Genomic DNA, 19,110 nt, shown 5'->3' with positions numbered 1-19,110 from the left:
AAGAATAATTATAAATCAATAGGCAATAAATTTCGAGGATGTGAAATGAAGAGTCTGTGAAATTAATACCATAGGTTGTTTGAACATTTCAGTGGGGCAAGTAAAGTTGAGTGAAACTATCTCTTTGGTCCAAAGCCTGATGGTTGAGGGGCAATAAGTTTTCCTGGACCTGGTGTTGTGAGTTCTGAAGCTCCTGTGCCACCTTCATGATGACAGCAGTGAGAATAGAGCATGCCCTGGGTGATGGGGTTCCCTGATGATGGATGCTGCTTTCCTGCAACAATGCTTCATGTAGATGTGCTCAATGGTGGGGAGGGTTTTACCAGTATCCACTATCTTCTGTTCAAGGGCATTGATGTTTCCATAGCAGGCTGTGATACAGCCAGTCAGTATACTTTCCACTGCACACTTATAGACGTTTGTGGAAGTTTTAGATGTCATGCCAATTCTTTGCAAACTCCAAAGGTGTTTGCGAGGCGCTGCCATGCTTTCTTCATAATTACACTTGCGTGCTGGGCCCATGCCAAGTTCTCTGAAATAACACAGAGGAATTTAAAGTCATTGACCCTCTCCATCTCTGAACCTCTGAGGACTGGCTCATAGACCTCTGAGCTGATTATTGACTTCAGGATGAAACCAAAGACAAGAAAATCTGCAGCTGTAAGAAATCCAAGCAACACACAAAATACTGGAGGAACTCTGCAGGTCAGGGAGCATCTGTGGAAAAGAGTAAACAGTTGATGCTTCGTCAGGACAGGAAAAAAAAGATGAGAAGTTAGAGCAAGAAGGTGGGGGAAGGAGAGAAGTGCAAGGTAGTAGATGATGGGTGAAACCGGAAGAGCGGGAGGGGTGAGATAAAGAGCTGGGAAGTTGATTGAAAAGGTAAAGGGCTGCAGAAGGGGGAATCTGATAGGAGAGGGTAGAAGACGCTGGAAGAATAGAAAGGGGAGGAGCACTAAAGGGAGGTGATGGGCAGGTAAGGAGAGAGGGGAATGGTGAAGGGTGGGGGGCAATTACTAGCAGTTGAAGGAATCTGTGTTCAAGCCATCAGGTTGGAAGCCACTCAGACGGAATATAAGGTGTTGCTCCTCCAACCTGAATCGCATCAGTAGGGAAGGCCGTGAACTGACACGTCAGGATGGGAAGTAGAATTGAAGTGGGTGGCCACCGAGAAATCCTGCTTTTTCCTGCAGGTGGAGCGTAGGTGTTTGGCGAAGCGATCTCCCAATCTATGTCGGGTCTAACTGCTGTACAGAGGACATCACACCAGGAGCACTGGACACAGTAGAACACCCCAACAGACTCACAGGTGAAGTGTTGCCTCACCTGGAAGGACTGTTTGGGGCCCTGAATGGTAGCAAGGGTGGTGGTGTTGGGGTAGGTTTGGCACTTATTCTGCTTGCTAGGATAAGTATCAGGAGGCAGATAGTGGGGAAGGAAGAATGAAAAAGGGAGTCACGTAGGGAGTGGGGTGGGGAGAGAAATGTGCTTGGTGGTGAGATCTCAACAGAGATGGCAGAAGTTGTGGGGAATTGTGTGCTGGACGTGGAGGCTACTACGATGGTAGGTGAGGACTGGAGGAACCCTATCCCTGATGGGGTGGTGGAAGGATGGGGTGAGGGCAGATGTGCACAAAATGGAAGAGATGCAGGTGAGAGCAGCATTGATGGTGGAGGAAAGCACTTTTCTTTGAAGGAGGACAACATCTAATTAGTTCTGGAATGAAAAACCTCGTCCTGAGAGCAAATACTGCGAAGACGGGGAACTGAGTATTTGGAATGAAAAGCCTCATCCAGTAATCGGCTTCTTGGTCTTGCTGACATTGAGCGAGAGGTTGCTGTTATGACACCGCTCAGCCAGATTTTCAGTCTCTCTCCTATAGGCTGATTATCAGAGTGACTTGAGGGGCCAAACAGCCTAATTCTGCTCCTATGTGTTATGTTGTTATGGCCTCTGTCATCCAGGAGCATTCTGAAGATGCCTACTTGAACGTGGGCAGATTTTGTGGTTAAGCTTCAAGCTGCTGCCTCATTCACTGAAACATACAAAAATGGACTTCAACTCGACATTTGCATTTGGATCCTGTACTGACCTGTCTTTGCAGCACATCACCACTCTCTAACTATGGAAACTGTCAAACAGGGAAGTCCTTTGTCACCTTTGCTAACAATGTTTGGAGAAAAGAGCTTTTGAAGATCTAGACACCAATAATTTAATCTTAAACACAAAGTGCACTGCAGATGCTGTGGTCAAATCGAGACATACAAAAAAAAAGATGTCCTGAGGAAGGGTCTCGACCCGAAACGTTGACTGCTCCTTTGAACGGATGCTTCCCGACCTGCTGAGTTCATCCAGCTTTTTTGTACGTAATAATTTAATCTTCTTGTATGTTACTAAGGCAGGGATTGTCTGGAGCTGGCACTCCAAAGTACTGTTCAGAGACCACCAATAGATTCTCCACTAAATCCTCTAAATACTGTGCTGTTCAAACCTTCAGCCCATTTGTCAGGAACACACAGACACCAAGCATCAATGGAGGAAGGAGCAAATTCTACTGTACCTCTGCACATATGACAAGCACTTCCTACCCTGCAGGGCCGGGTTGATCTGGTGAACCACGTCAGAACCTAGAAAATGAAGAGGAACAAACACAAGAAAATTTGCAGATGCTGGAAATTTAGAGTCCAGATGAAGGGTCTCAGCCTGAAAAGTTCACTGTTTTACTATTTTCCATAGATGCTGCCTGGCTTGTAGGATTCATCCAGCATTTCGTGTGTTTCTTTTAACTGTAGAGGAAAGTAGTATTCCTTGACTCTAACACACACAAATTGCTGGAGGAACTCAGCAGGTCATGCCGCATCGGTGGAAAAGATTAAACAGTTGATATTTTGGGCCAAGACCCTTCATTAGGATGAGGCAGCAGAGATCATGGGGAGAGCAGTGAGAGAAGATTTCACTGAACTCCTGTCTTTGGGAAGAGTTAAACTTCAAGGCAGGCATCCCTCAAAGAACTTCACGGTGGAGTAGCAAATTATTGACAGTAGAAAATCTGCAGATGCTGGAAATCCAGAGACAGAGAGACAGACAGACACACACACACACACACACACACACACACACACACACAGACACACACAGACAGACACACACACACACACACACACACACACACACACACAGACACACACAGACAGACACACACACACACACACACACACACACACACACACACACACACACACACACACACACACACACACACACACACACACACACACACACACACACACACACACACACACACACACACACCATAAATGGAAATAAATAACTATCAACATTTCGGGCCAAGATCCTTCATCAGGACTCAAGAAAAAGCCATGAAGTATATTGTTAGATGTACTCCAGGAGAGACCATTTAGTTTTCTCTTGAATCCGCAAGTTTGCATGGCCTTGCCCAAGCTGCTGGTAAGCAGAACCTACACTTCCACATAGGTATGAAAGCATTTCTATTCAGTGATCCAGAGTTGCTGTAGGCACCACACTTTCCAGGTTAAGTTTATTGACTATAAACTGACTATCTTGTCTGGACTGCTACCTTTGGATATAATAATTGGGATTTTCTAATTACCCGAGTCAACTTTCTTTTCCAGACCATTTTATATACATATTTTTTTTCTCCTATATTTTTTTAAATTCCATCCTCCAACTCCTTCCTACCTCTATACCGCCATCCTACCACCACTGTACCCACACACCCCCCAAGTATCCAAATGTTCTGGAGGTGAAATCAGTAGGGTTTGAGGTTTAATTGAAATTTTATTTATTTAGAGATCCAGCACGGAACGGGCCCTTCCGGCCCTTTGAGCCATGCTGCCAGCAGCCCACCGCTTTTAATCCTAGCCAAATCACAGGACAATTTACAATGACCAACTAACCTACTAACCAATATGTGTTCGGAATGTGGGAGGAGACCAGAACATCTGGAGGAAACCCACATGTTCACAAGGAGGATGTAGAAACTCCTTACAGATGATTTTAGAGTTGAACTCCAAATTCCAACTCCCCGAATTGCAATAGAGTCATGCTAATCGCTACACTACCATGGCCCCCAGTGGTTTATCTTAACCTCAGAAATACATACATCTTGGTTACATACGCAAAATGCTGGAGGAACTTGGCAAGTCAGGCAGCGTCCATGGAAATGAACAAACAGTCGACATTTTGGGCTGAGGCCTTTTATGTTGCAACTTTATAAAACTCTGGTTAGGTCACATCTGGAGTATTGCGCACAGTTCTGGTTGCTCCACTGTAGGAAGAATATCAAGGCTTTGGAGAGGGTGCAGAAGAGGTTTACTAGAACATATGTGGTTTAGAGTGTAGCATCCCGATAAACCTACCTGGTTTCAAGTGCGTGTTCTATCATGCAAGGCTGGATAAACTTGGGTTGTTTCCTCTGGGCTGCCGGAAGCTGAAGGGAGATCTTATAGAGGTTTACAAGATTGAGAGGCATAGTTAGAATAGACTAAGAGCATCTGTTTTCCAGGGTTGAAATGTCTAATACTAGAGGACATGCATTGAAGGTGGGGGGGGGGGGGGGGAGAGGGGGAGATTCAGTGGGAATGTGAGGAGCAAGTTCTTTACTCAGAGAGGGGTGGATGTCTGGAATGTGCTGTCTGGTATGGTGGTAGAGGCAAAGAGGCTTTGGAGGCTTTTAAGAGACATTTGGATAGGGATAGACACATGAATGTAAGGAAGTTGGTGAGATAAGGACATGGTGTAGGTAGGAGGGTTTTGTGTTTGGGTGTTTCTGATTTGTTTTTTAGCTGGTTCAGCACAACACTGAGGAGCAACTGGTCTGTTCCTGTACAGGACTGTTCTGTGTTCTATGTTCAGGAACTTGGTGCACTCTCATTTCCTCCTGTATCTCATATTTTGGTGTTCTATGTGAGAGATTATCCAGTACTTTGAAGAACAGCCCTTTACAAATCTTTGGGCTCATTAAATATAAATGGAACATCTTGATAAATAAGAATTATTTGCAAGAAATAGAACCCAATCACCATGGCTCTGAAGATCAGGCTGTTTTATGTTTGGGCTGTATGTGGTGGATGTCTTTTTTTAATTGAATAAGCTTGCAATAAAACAGCTTAAATTGTACACTTAAGAACAAAATTCTCTGCTGCATGCAGCAGCAAATGTGGCCAAATTAATTATTAATCACTCTTGGTATCCTTGCTGTTTTGTCAGAATATTGCATATAAAAGTGAATTTTCAACGTTCTGCTCTTTCAACCGTATCTAGCTCTATAAAATGCTAAATGTCTTTCTGTTTGTTTCCTTTTTTTCCTGGACTTGAACATGAGAGATGTATGCAAATGCTACATGTTGAAACATTTCCCACTTGTTTGAGTTTCATATCAGTGCCCACAAGCCTAGGTCAGCAGTATCTTTTACTTTGCCTTGCAATCTTTGGTCCCATCCTTTGAAAGACCACCCTCTTGCATCAATCTCCACTTTTCTATTTGACATCCTTGTGGACACTGTACGATTGCCAGTTCGATTGAACAAATCTCGGATTTTTCTGTAGGTCCAAACTTACTGGGTATTATGCTGCAGCTAATTCCTTTCATGTGTTACACAGATCAGCGCAGATATTTTCAACCTACTTTTCAGGCATATTTTAAAACCAGGTCCCAGAGGTGAAGCACCACCAGTAACTGTTCTCTCTGCTAACTCGTTGCACCATCCTGCCTGCTAATGAGTTAAGTTTAATAACCCATGCCTACAAATCAGAATCGGGCTTAATATCGCCAGCATATGTAGTGAAATTTGTTATCTTTGAGAAATCAGATGGCACAGAGGAAGGAGCTGTTTCTGTATCATTGAGTATGTGCCTTCTTGCTTTTGTACCTCCTTCTTGATGGTAGCAATGAGAACAAGGCATGACCTGGGTGAAGGGGGTCCTTAATAATGGATGCCCCCATTTGAGGCATCGCTTCTTGAAGGTGTCCTGCATACTACAGAGGCTAGTGCCCTTGATGGAGCTAACTACGCTAACAGCTCTGCAGCTTATTCCGATCCCATTCAGTAACCCCTCCCATACCAGACACTGATATATCCAGTTGGAGTACTCTCCACGATACCTGACTTGTTAAACCCAACCCTTAAACTTACCATCCAATAGTACATTGTTTGTGATTCATTAGTCTGCATTATTTTCTGCCCTTTTCAGTGTAATTTCAACTAACTGCTTTAGGAGATGTAACAAGATGCCATAATCATAACTTAATAGTAACTTTTACATTGACATGTTCCATAAACCATGTCTTTGGTTATTCATAGTACAGTAATTGTGAAAGGTTTGAAATTCCTTTGCTGAAGTATCTACAATTACAGCTTCTGAAACTGAGTCTATTAAGTTTACAGTCCAGCAGCCCAATGAAAGAAGGTTCTAACTCCCTTTTCAATTGAGACGTTACTTATATTTTGTCACGGTGGTGTAGTGGTTTGCATAACGCTTTACAGTGCCAGTGACCTGGGTTCAATTCCTACTGCTCCCTGTAAGGAGTTTATGCATTCTCCCAGTGACCGGGTGGGTGCTCAGTGTTCCTCCCACACAGTCCAAAGATGTACCGGTTGGTTGGTTAATTAGTTATTGTAAATTGTCCCATGATTAGGCTAGGATTAAATTGGGGATTGCTTGGCAGCGTGGCTCAAAGGGCCTATTCTACGTTGTGTCTCAATAAAGAAAACAATGACTTTGCTGCTTTGAAGGAGAATACAATAGACAATAGGTACAGGAGTGGGCCATTCGGCCCTTCGAGCCAGGACCGCCGTTCAATGTGATCATGGCGGATCATCCACAATCAGTGACCCCATTCTTCCTTCTCCCCATATCCCTTGACACCACTATCTTTAAGAGCTCTATCTAACTCTTTCTAGAAAACATCCTGAGAATTGGCCCCCACTGCCTTCTGAGGCAGAGCATTCCATAGATCCACAACTCTCTGGGTGAAAAAGTTTTTCTTGAGCTCTGTTCTAAATGGCCTACCCCTTATTCTTAAACTGTGGCCTCTGGTTCTGGACTCCCCCAACATCAGGAACATGTTTCCTGTCTATAGTGTGTCCAATCCCTTAATAATCTTATATGTTTCAATCAGATCCCCTCTCATCCTTCTAAATTCCAGTGTATACAAGCCCAGTCGCTCCAATCTTTCAACCTATGACAGTCCCGCCATCCCGGGAATCAACCTCATGAACCTACGCTGCACTCCCTCAATAGTAAGAATGTCCTCCCTCAAATTTGGAGACCAAAACTGAACACAATACTCCAGGTGTAGTCTCACCAGGGCCCTGTACAACTACAGAAGGACCTCTTTGCTCCTATACTCAACTCCCCTTGCTATGAAGGCCAACATGCCATTAGCTTTCTTCACTGCCTGCTGTACCTGCATGCTTACTTTCAGTGACTGATGACAACTAGATCTCGTTACAGTTACAGTGGTTTCTCCTTCCGTGCTGTATCTCAATAAATAAAAAAAATTCCAAGGCATTTGTCATAGTAAACCAGACCATTGGAATTTGCTAGCCCATCTCTAAGCTCCAGCGCAGCTGAGAATTGCCTTGTGTGTTTACTCCTGGAGTTCCCCAGGTTACATCTTCTTGCTTCCTCCCCTGGATCATCATTTTCAGTAACAGGATCGACTTTTACATTTACCCTGTGATACTACCCTCCCTCTTATCTTATTCACTTCTGTTAAAGCAGACTGCCTGTCTGACAAGTCATGGGTGAGACGGGATTTCCTTTGGGAAGACCAAGGCCACCATAATCAGCTCCTGCCAAAAAAAAAGTCTGCACTTTTGCCATTGGCTTCACCTCTGCTGCTGTTTTCTTCACAGGGAACACGCTGTTGTACTTGAACAAATTTGAATTTAAAATGTCCTTATTTTTTTTTCCACTTTTTTCAGCCACTTTCATCCTGAGAGCATCTGGACAATTGGTACCTTGGCCTTGACTTAGCATTTTTCTTGATAGGATACTGGATTTTTACTGTTTAAAAGCATCAAAATTTAAAACATGCCTAATTAATCTTAACTGCACTCAGATCCATAATAGTTAATTCTTAATAACCCACAGTGGAACTTGAAAATGTCTTTTCTCCACCAATTAAACTCTCAACCTACATTTCATAAATTCCATCAATTCTATCAGTCTTGAAGCTCATTCTGGATGTCTGAATGTTTGATTGGATGATCTTGACCTTGCGGATGATGTGGTGGATTGTGATTAAGAAAAAGAAATCTCTGGAAACATTCAAGTTAAGCCACAACTGTAAGACACAGAAGCAAAATTGGGTCATTTGGCCCATTGAGTCTGCTCTGCCATTTCATCATGGCTGATCCGTTTTTTCTCTCAGCCGCAATCTCCTGCCTTCTCTCTGTATCCCTTCATGCCCTGACTAATCAAGAATCTATCAGCCTCTGCCTTAAATATACCTAATGACTTGGCCTCCACAGGCAACGAATTCCACAGATTCACCACCCTCTGGCTAAAGAAATTCTTCCTCATCTCCGTTCTAAATGGACGTCCCTCTATCCTCTGTCTATGTCCTCTTGTCTTAGACTCCCCACTAAAGGAAGCATCTTCTTCATATCAACTCTATCAAGGCCTTTTAACATTCGATATAATTCTTCTGAATTCAAGCAAGTTGAGGCCCAGAGTCCTCAAAAGCCCTTTGTAAGTCAAGCCTTTCAATCACGGATTCATTTTCGTTAACCCTTCAGTCCTCAAGTGTTATCTCTCTACCTTTCCATACTGGTGATACCTGATCTGCCAAGTATTTTGCAGAACTTTCTATTTTGTTTTCAGAATTACAGGGTCATTGAAGCATATAAATTTTATTTTCAGTGGCTTGATAAGTTCTGATGAAGGTTCATTCTGTCATTTTCCACTGAATGCACCGTAATCAGGGTGGCGATAGATCCAGGGCAGAGTCCAGTTTGGAGTTGTTTTGATTACACGTATATCAAATGATATTTTAGGTATCAAATGAAGTTTATCCCAATATAGAAGAATAATGCTTGAGGATAGTATTGTTTACTGTCTTTAAAAGAATGATAAAGGAGAGAGCAAATGGTCAGGCTATAACGTTGATATTGATGCCTTGGTGCCACGGCAAGGAAAGAGAGGTGGGGGGTCAGCATGGTAGCAGAGTAGTCTGTGCAAAGTTTTGCAGCGCCAGTGTGGGAGTTCAGTTCCTGCCGCTGTCTGTAAGGAGTCTGTGTGCTCTTTCCATGACTGCACTGCGGTTTCCTCCGGGTACTGCGATCTCCTTCCACATACTGAAGGCATGCGAGTTAGGGTTAGTAAATTGTGAGTGTGCTATGTTGTCGCCAGAAGCACGGTGGTACATCTTCAGACTGTGTTGGGTGTCGGTGCAAACAGCAGGTTTCACTATGTTTCAGTGTGCATGTGACAAAGCTAATCTTGAACTTTAGCGTAACAGTATTACAGTGCCATCGGCCTGGGTTCAATTCCACCGCTGTCTGTAAGTTGGTGCGTGGCCTAGTGATCTGAAGGTTGCTAGTTCAAGCCTCAACTAACGCAGCGTGCTGTGTCCTTGAGCAAGGCACTTAACCACACATTGCTCTGCGACGACACCGGTGCCAAGCTGTATCGGCCCTTGCCCTTCCCTTGGACAACATCGGTGGCATAGAGAGGGGAGACTTGCAGCATGGGCAGCTGCCAGTCTCCCATACAACCCTGCCCAGGCCTGCACCCTGGAAACCTTCCAAGGTGCAAATCCCTGGTCTCACAAGACTAACGGATGCCTGTTATTTTCTGTAAGGAGTTTGTACGTTTTCCCTGTGAATGCATCAGTTTCCTCTGGGTGCTCCGGTTTCCTACTACAGTCCAAAGATCTATGTGTTAATAAGTTAATTGATCATATGAGTGTAGTTAGGCCGCAACAACTCATTGCCGTGCTGTATCTGTAAAGAAAAATAAAACCAAACTTTTTTTTTAAAGTGTAATGTAGATATTCATCTGTGGATTGGTGTGGGTTCCATATTCCCCAATACTGCTTTTACCAGTGTGTCTGGACGTTAATAGGAAGTGTTCAACATCAACACAAGAACTCCTTGTTGTGTCTTCACAGAACAGAGATATTCACAGTACAATTCTTCATTTTATAGACTCCATACGGTCCATGTTGAATCACATCTCCAATTGTTGCTGTTGGTACAGGCATTTGTTCTATGATTTAAAATGTTTGGAGTTTATACAATACTAAACTCTTGCTTTATGTAAAATCTAGCCAGCCAATTTGCGGTTAAGCTTGCTTCTCTCTCTTCCTGTTATGGCCCGTAGCCAAGTCAAAAGTATGTTTTCATTTATGCAAAATGGGAGATGTGGGTCAGAAACATTTTTGGTTCTGTTGTAATCTAAACAGAAAGCAAATCTGTTGTACTGTCAGGTATGTTTCTAATCCACTCTGAGCAGATCTTGATGCCGTGGAAGATCCTGGGAAACATAGTTCAGGAATGGTGAAGCAATGTCTCTCTTTCCTCATGTCATGTGATGCTATCCCACCGAGAATGTTTACCTCTCAGTGGCTGTGGGGGAACTGCATAACTTGGCAGCTGCATGAAAGGAAATCGGCCCGAAGAGATTGTTCACTTACATCATTCGAAAGAAAAGCTGGTTTGGGTTGTGTTTTGGGCGCTGACACAGTCTTCATGGTTTGAGCATTCTTGTGTTTGTGACATTCTTGATATAAAGCCATTTCCTTGATGTACTAGTCTGGTTGTTGGATTCTGCATTTGTTTTTTATCTTGAGAAACACATCTCCTCCACAATCTCCATTAGCACAGATGTACCACAAGGCTGTGTGCTTGGCCCCCTGCTCTGGTCTCTTATCCTTATGACTGACAGGCTAAGCTCTGCTCCAGTGCCATTTTTAATTTTGCTGATGACACCACTGTCATTGGCCAAATCAAAGTTGGCGACTAATCAGTATGTAGGAGGGAGATTAAAAATCTGGCTGAGTGGTGCCACAACAACACCTCTCACTCAATGTCAGCAAGACCAAGGAGCTGACTTCAGGAGAAGGGAACTAGAGGTCCATGAGCCAGTCCTCATGGACTTCAAGGCGAGTTATCCTGGATTCAAATCCGGCTGGCTCCTTGCACACATTCCATCTGTGCTGGGTTGAGCGTCGAGTTAACAACTTGGTCTCGTAAAAAAAACAGACAAATGCTAAAGAAACGGCAAGGTTGCCATCTGATGAGCCTCAGGGTGGGGAGAGGGACAAAAAAAAATTATTTACTTCAAAAGTTGTTCTGTTCCATGCCTTGTGGCGCGATCAGTAGGAGCTTTGCCATTCCTTTAACATTTTCGTCGGTTTTTTTTACAAGGCTAGGTTGCTAGCTCCTCAGCGTGGATGGAAAGCGTGCTAGGAGTTGGCAAGATTTGAACCTGGGGCCACTCGCCTCGAAGTCCAATGCAGATGCCACTACACCACCGGCCGGCTAGAAAGTTGTTCAGTTTAATTTTTAAACCAGGGAACATCCAGGATGAGTTTTCCGCACATAGATACCTTGGCTTTCTTCTGCCTGCTGTACGGGGCCAGCCCATGTTTTGCATTGTGTATTATTCAGTTTGAACAACAATCATGATAGTGATAAATAAGTTTCACTTCTTAATTTAGAACATCATGTCCTCAGGATCTTTGTTTAATATTTTGTACTTCCTGTTTCCTAATTTGCTTCTCCCGATATTCTTTAAGTAGATTAACTAAAGAAAAAAGTGAACCAGTTCCTATTTAGTTTGAATATTACTCTGAAGCACTGTTTAACTGAATGACCCTTGCGACCAGCGCAGTTTTAATTCTTGCCTTTGATAGGGATTTTGTTAAAAGTACGAGCTCCCAGAAGTTTATTGAGAAGGTCACAGAGTGGTGATGCACGATGCTGGAGGAACTCGGCAGTCAGACAGCATCTATGGAAAAGAATAAACAGTTGATATTTCGGAGCTGACACCCTTCTTTGAAACTGGAAGGGGGGAAGACACCAGAGGGGAGGAGGAGAGCTGAAAGGTGACAGGTGAAGCCAGGTGGATGGAAAAGGTCAAAGGTTGGAGAGAAAAGAATCAGATAGGAGTGGAGAATGGACCATTGGAGGAGGGGACCCAGGGCAGGTGAGAGGCCAGACTGGAGAATAGTAGAGGGGAGGGGAAGGGAAATATTTTTACAGGAAGGAAAAATCTATATTCATGCCATCAGGTTGGAGGCTACCCAGACGGAATACAAGTTGTTGCTCCTCCATCCTGAGGGTGGCCTCATCTTGTTGCATGAGACAGCCATCGACCAGCATGTCAGAATGAGAGTGGGAATCAGAATTAAAAGGTTTGGCCACAGGGAAGTTCCACTTTTGGCCAATGGAGCAGAGACGTTTGATGAAGCGGTACCCCAATTTACAACGGAGTTCACCGACGTAGAGGAGGCTGCATCGGGAGCACCAGACACAATAGACAACCCCAGCAGATTTGCAAGTGAAGTGTTGCCTTGCTGGTAAGGACTGTTTGAGGCCCTAAATGGAGCTGAGGGAGGAGGTGAATGGGCAAATGTAGCACTTTGCAGGGATAAGTACCAGGAGGGAGATTAGTGAGGAGGGATAAATGGTCAAGGGAATCTGTTGCCAGGACTTGAGGGCCTGAGTTATAGGGAAAGGTTAATTTGCTTTTTCCCTGGAGCAAAGGAGAATCGGGGGAGATTTGAGAGCTATACAAAATTGAGGGGTATAGAGAGTGTAAATGCAAGCAGGCTTTTTGCACTGGGGTTGGGTCAGACTAGAACTAAACCTCATCGGTTGAGGGTGAAAGAAGTATTTAGGGGAAACAGAGGGAGCTGGATTGAATGTGGAACAAGCTGTCAGTGTAAGTGATGGATGCGGTTTCAATTTAAGAGAAGTTTGGATAAGTACATGGATAGGAGGGGTATGGAGGGCTATGGTCTAGGTATGGATCAATGGGGCTAAGCTAAACAGCAGTCTAGCATGGATTAGATGGGCCAAAGGGCCTGTTTCTGTGTGGTAATGCTCTCTGACTCTCCTCACTTGAATTGACAGTCGAGGTGTTAGGCATTTTGCTGGAGCTCATGGTGAAGTTTATATAATAATAACTGGCAAGGTTAGTTTCATACGTACTTTGTGTTTGTATTGAACCCGGGACCTTTTCTAGTTTGACATTGAAGCACTCTTAGGCTTGGGCAGGAGAGACAATATGGTGGTTATGTTTCTGATTCTGAACTATCTGCAGCAGACAAAGTGCTGGTGGAACTCAGCAGATCAGGCAGAATCTATGGAGAGGAATAAACAGTTAACATTTCAGGCTGACACTCTTCGACTGTTTATTCCTCTCCATGGATGCTGCCTAACCTGCTCAGTTCCTCCAGTGTTTTGTGTCTGATGCTCTGGATATCCAGCATCTGCAGAATCTCTTGTGTCAATATTTACAGCAGGATTGTGAATAAATGCCTTAAGCAATGTCTTTGGAAAATCCTCCAAATTTTCTGCAAGGATAAGGAAATGATTACCGTAGTTTCCTTTCCCAGGTCAACACAACTTATTGAGGCTTGGTTGCAATCTTCTGCAATCTATGGAAAAGACGTTGCTTGACCTGCTGAGTTCCTCCAGCATTTTGTGTGAGTTGCTCTGGATTTCCAGCATCTGCAGATTTTCTGGTGTTTGAGTTTTCTCTGTTGGGCAGTTGATGCCATTTGCATGCCTGATTCCAGTCTCTGAGAAAGGCACCCTCTCTCTCTGAGCGCTAATTTGGAAAGACTGAAGAAAAGATTTCGAGCCTGTGCTCAAAACCTGGGAGACCACTGAAGCAGCAGAAAAGCTATTAGTATGGATCCTGTTTATTACATCCTACTTTTATATTCTTATTCATTCTGAAAGCAGGCAATGGGGCCAGAATCCACTGATGCCTATTCTTCATTAACTTGGTTCTCTTTGGGCTTCAAGAGAACTGATTTAATTTGCAAATTACAATTAACAATTCAGTACTGGACCAACTTTCATTGACCTTGATTGCAAGCAATCTTTGTGGAACATTAAAGTTAAGACAAAGGCTTCCTTGAGAGAGAAAAGTAAATTTTATTTTCAAAGTACATATATGTCACCATATAGAACCCTGAGATTTATTTTCCCGTGGGCATACAGGCAGTCCCCAGGTTACGTACAAGTTCCTTTCCTGAGTCCATCTTTAAGTCAGATTTGTACGTAAGTCAGAACAAATACATCTGGTATTATATAACATCAGGTCGTCAAACGTTTGTCTTAGTATATAGTATATATTTTACCTTTCTAAGCATGTAAAACACTTAAGAAACGTATGTATTCCAATAATTAAACCACTGTGTTGCTTAGTAATAATTGTAGCTTTCATCAGGGCAGGGCGTTTCACATGCTCCATTGTTCTCACTTCATCCATTATCGTTTAAAATTGTTCCGATCGTTGACCGACTGTAGCCTAACGCTTTTTCAATGACCGATGGCGTTTCACCTCTTTCCAAATGCTTTATTATTTCCACTTTATTTTCAATTGCGATCGCTTCCCGTTAATGGAACAGAAACATTGCGGGCGGTGGGTCCCAACCTCCACCGGCTCCTGAGGTCCGCTGGGTCCTAAGGACCACCGCACTGAGACAGGCTAAATGGGACAAGTGGGGGCGGTGCTGGGTTTGGGTATTTTATCCTCCACATTACTCCGCATGGGAATTTAAACTGGAGGTGGCAGTGTTTTTTTTTACGAGGTTGAGTTGCAAGCTCGACATCAACCCGGCACAGATGGTATGGGAGTCACTGGATCGACATCAATCCGGCACGGGAGTGGTCTGTCACTGGATCGAAACTCCGTTCTTGAGCTCAGCGCTGAACTCACTGTGCCACCAGTCAACCAGAATGGAGGGGAGGGGGTCAGGGTGAATCTTACTAAGAAAAAATTAAGCCAAATACAAAGTAAACCAGGCCCGCTGCAGTGTCAAGGCAAAGACTTAAAATGGCGGACGGCGTTCTCCTTCCTCGGTTTGTAGGTACGAGTTGTCCGTAAGTCAGATGTTCGTAACTCGGAGACTACCTGTACTCAGCAAATCTATAAAATAGTAACTATAATTGGATCAATGAAAGATCAACTAGAGCACAGAAGATGATGAACTGTGCAAGTTCAAATATAAATAAATAGTAAGATGAGAGTCCCTAAAGTGAGATCATTGGTTGTGGAGACATCCTGATGGAAGGGCAATGGATTGCCTTTCGCAGGTCATCGCTTAAAGGAGACGAGAAAGGGAATCTATGGGCACTTTGCCATAGGCTCTCCCAGCATCGAGTGGACCTGATATCATGGGGTTTGTTTTGGAGAGTGAATTCAGTTCAGAATTGAACTCTGTCTCAACTGGGCAAGATGTGAATTAACAGGTCTGCTAATACCACAGGTGAAGGGGAATGTTACTTTAACTCTTTCTTGCAGGTCTCGTACGTATCTTTGGACACGAGTTGCTGTCTGTATTCAAGTGGTGCTGCTCTTTTTCAATAGAAAAGGACTCAGTAGATTCATGAATTTGTACTGTATTAAATTAATGTTGTAACTATTAAAATTAACTGCTTAGTGGGAAATATGTAATTCTAAGAGTAGATTCCTTATTAGAGTTCTCATTAATATAAATATCACTGACTAATCTGTGCACCAGTGTAAACTGAATGGTGTGTAAATTGAGAAAGAGACGCAAAATACTGGAGGAACTCGGCAGGTCAGGCAGCATCTATGGAAATGAATAAACAGTTGATGTTTTGGGCCGAGACCCTTCATCAGGAGCATAAATTTGTTGGTTATTTTTTTGGAATTAAATTATTATTGTGTTGTTTATCTTATTGTGTTTTTTTTTCTTAGTACTGCCCCAGATCCAGAGTAAAAATTATTTCGGTCTCCTTTACACTTGCATCGTGAAAATGACATTGAACAATCTTGAATGCTTCCACACGGTTCCTTGCTGCAGAAAGGTTTATTTTTCACAGCCCCACTACTGGCTGTAAAAGGAAAGGAGGCGTAGTACTTCAGCCGGGTCTATTCACCTATCAGAGTAGAGTAGAGTCATGAAGTCATAGGGAAGTACAGCACAGAAGGAGGCCCTTGAGCCCATCTAGTCTGTGCTGAACCATTTAAACTGTCTACTTCCATCAACCTGCACCAGGACCATACCCCTACCATCCATGTACCTACCCAAACTTCTTCTAAACATTTAAATCAAGCTTGCAAGCATCACTTGCACTGGCAGCTCGAGCCACACTCTCACGACCCTCCGAGTGAATAAGTTTCTCCTCATAACACAAAAATACAACTGCAGATGCTGTGGATCAAAGAATACGTACACAACACTGGAAGAACTCATCGGGTCAGGCAGCATCCATGAGAAAAGAGTAGCCAACGTTTCGGGCCAAGGCCCTTCATCAGGAATGGGGGATGTTCCCCTTAAACTTTTCAGCTTTCATCCTTAACCCACAACCTCTAGTTGTAGTCCCACCTGATATCAGTGGAAAAAGGCCTGCTTGCATTTACCCTATCCATACCCCTCATAATTTTGTATACCTCTATCAAATCTCCCCTCAATTTTCTGCGTTCTAAGGAATAAAGTCCTAGCCTATTCAACCTTTCCCTGTAACTCAGGTCCTCCGGACCCAGCAACATCCCATTCTCTGCACTCTTTCAACCTTCATCTTTCTTGTAGGCAGGTGACCAAAACTACACACAATACTGCAAATTAGGCCTCACGTGCGTCTTGTACATCTTCAGTATAACATCCTATCTCCTGATACTTTGATTCATCAAATCAAATTCAAGTTTAATGATCATGAAATGGACCTGCAGTACTTAACCATGAGACATAAGGAGCAGAATTAGTCCAGTGGCCCATCGAGGCTGTTCTGCCATTCCATCATGGCTGATTTATTATCCCTATCAAACCTATTCTCCTGCCTTCTGCCTGTAACCCTTGACACCTTAATTAATCAAGAACTTATCAACCACTGCCTTAAGTATACCTGGCCTATACAGGTCAAGTACTTTAGTGCTATCAAATCTGTTTCTAGTCTGCCTGTTACCTATTCACAAACTTTCTGGCTATTAAACATTATTTGTATCTTTGAAGCAACTGTGACAGCATAGTTTTATTGGTTATAATTGCTATGTTTTCATTTGGAGATAATTCAATCTCCAATAAATTTGGTAAGTGGAGAGAATTAATTTTTAATTTCTCATTTAAAGGTCTGGGTACTGAGGGACTTTACCGCGTCAGTGGGAACAAATCAGAGATGGAAAGTCTCCAGCGACAGTTTGATCAAGGTAAGTCAGGGGTGTTGAAGTGGGCATTGGTGAATCATGTAATATTATCTGGCTGCCTAGGTAGCTAATAACTACATGGCGTGTGGGTTTGCACATTTTGCATTTCCTCTCCAGAAACATGATCCTTGTGATCTGATTGTTGTTATAGACATGTTAAAAAGCAGGTGTGGCCCACTTTCTGGGCAACGAGAAATTCTCCTGAGTTTGGCATTAACGTGGCGGGGTAATGGAGCGTTGTAACTCTTTCAGTGCTGTTCATAGGAATCTGTAACAGGATGTAAGCTCACTCAATAAAAATCCAAAAATAAACCACAAGTGCAAGATATAGGAAATAGCAACAGAAAATGCTGCAACACTCCACGGTTTGTGCAGCGACTGTGGAAGGAGAAAGTCAACTTCTCAGGTCTGGGTCTCTTCATAAGAGCATTTTATACATTGTTGAGGGGCATAAGACACTCCGGCTCTCCTGTTCTGGAATTAATAGTAAGATCTACCCAATGCTTTTTAAAAAAAAAAATTCACAATGTAAAGTTCAATACAAATTTATTGTCAAAGTTCATATACGTCACCATATACTGACCTGAGATTCATTTTCTTGTGGGCATTCCCAATAATTACAAACAAATACAACAAAGTCATTGAGAAACCACACATCCAAAAGGTAACAAACCAAAAGGTAACAAACTGTGTTAACACACAAAAAAGAGAAAACCAAAGTAATAGTAATAAGCAATGTGGCGACCCACTTTCTGCGCAGGCGAACCGGCTCACAAATAGCCAGCGCGTGGGGAAAGACTTTGGTAATGCACCTCTGATGTCATTTCCGCCCGGAGAGGGCGGGCACTAGGGATTAAATGCCAGCGCCGCGAAGTTTGAGTAAACTAGTCTCAAAATGGCTTACCGACTGTGTATCGTCTCTAGCTCTGTATGTAGTACATCACTATATTGGTGATCCCGATGGTCCAAACGGGATTTGGAGCAAAGATGACCGACTCTTCATCTGTTCACGCAGTTTCGCTAAAACTGCTGACTTTCTGGACGCTGTGACCACGCATGTGGTTTAGCCAAGCAGAAGCCCTGTTCCAGATTCAGCAGATATCCTCTAATTCCATGCGTTACTACCACATGGTGAGCGCCCTTGACCAGGAGACGGCCGCCCAGGTTGAGGATTTCATACAGTCGCCCCCGGAAGAAGACAAATATGAAGCATTCAAAGCGCTGCTCATTGGGACCTTTGGCCTCTCAAGGCGTGAGCGGGGTGCCCGGCTGCTTCACCTGGACAGTTTGGGAGACAGACTGCCGTCAGCATTGATGAACGAGATGCTGGCCCTGGCTGACAGACACAAGCCCTGCTTCATGTTTGAGTAAGCGTTCCTAAAGCAACTGCCCGAGGATGTGCATCTGCTGCTGGCCAACGCAGATTTCAGCGACCCCCGGAAGGTGGCGGCCTGGGCAGACGTGCTGTGGAAAGCCAAGAGGGAGAGCGTGGCGCCCGTCGGTCAGATTACCAGGCCACGCGCCCAACAGCAGACCAGACCAGGCCCGGCAGCGGGGCGCATACAACACAGAGGCAGGAATGAGGAGGACAGTGAACAGTGGTGTTTCTACCACCAGCGGTGGGGCACAGAATCCCACCGTTGTCGCCCGCCCTGCAAGGTCCAGGGCCAGGGCCAGCTGCCGCTAATGACTATGGTGGCTGGCCACCAGGAC

At 43.9% G+C, this 19,110-nt stretch overlaps 1 protein-coding gene across 3 annotated transcripts in view; it reads left to right on the top strand.

The window, feature by feature from the left end:
* arhgap35a (Rho GTPase activating protein 35a) overlaps window positions 1–19,110 on the top strand; it is a 200,068-nt gene that overhangs the window by 158,648 nt on the left and 22,310 nt on the right. For all 3 annotated transcript variants that reach the window (XM_073029341.1, XM_073029342.1, XM_073029343.1), the window contains one exon: window positions 17,323–17,400. In XM_073029341.1, coding sequence (XP_072885442.1) covers window positions 17,323–17,400 — 78 coding nt within the window. The remainder of the gene's footprint in view (window positions 1–17,322; window positions 17,401–19,110) is intronic.

The sequence above is a fragment of the Hemitrygon akajei genome, chromosome 25, assembly GCF_048418815.1.
Source record: "Hemitrygon akajei chromosome 25, sHemAka1.3, whole genome shotgun sequence".
In the NCBI taxonomy this organism is placed as follows: Eukaryota; Metazoa; Chordata; class Chondrichthyes; order Myliobatiformes; family Dasyatidae; genus Hemitrygon; species Hemitrygon akajei.
The sequence above is the reverse complement of the archived record's forward strand: the minus strand, read 5'-3'. Positions and strand labels throughout refer to the sequence as shown.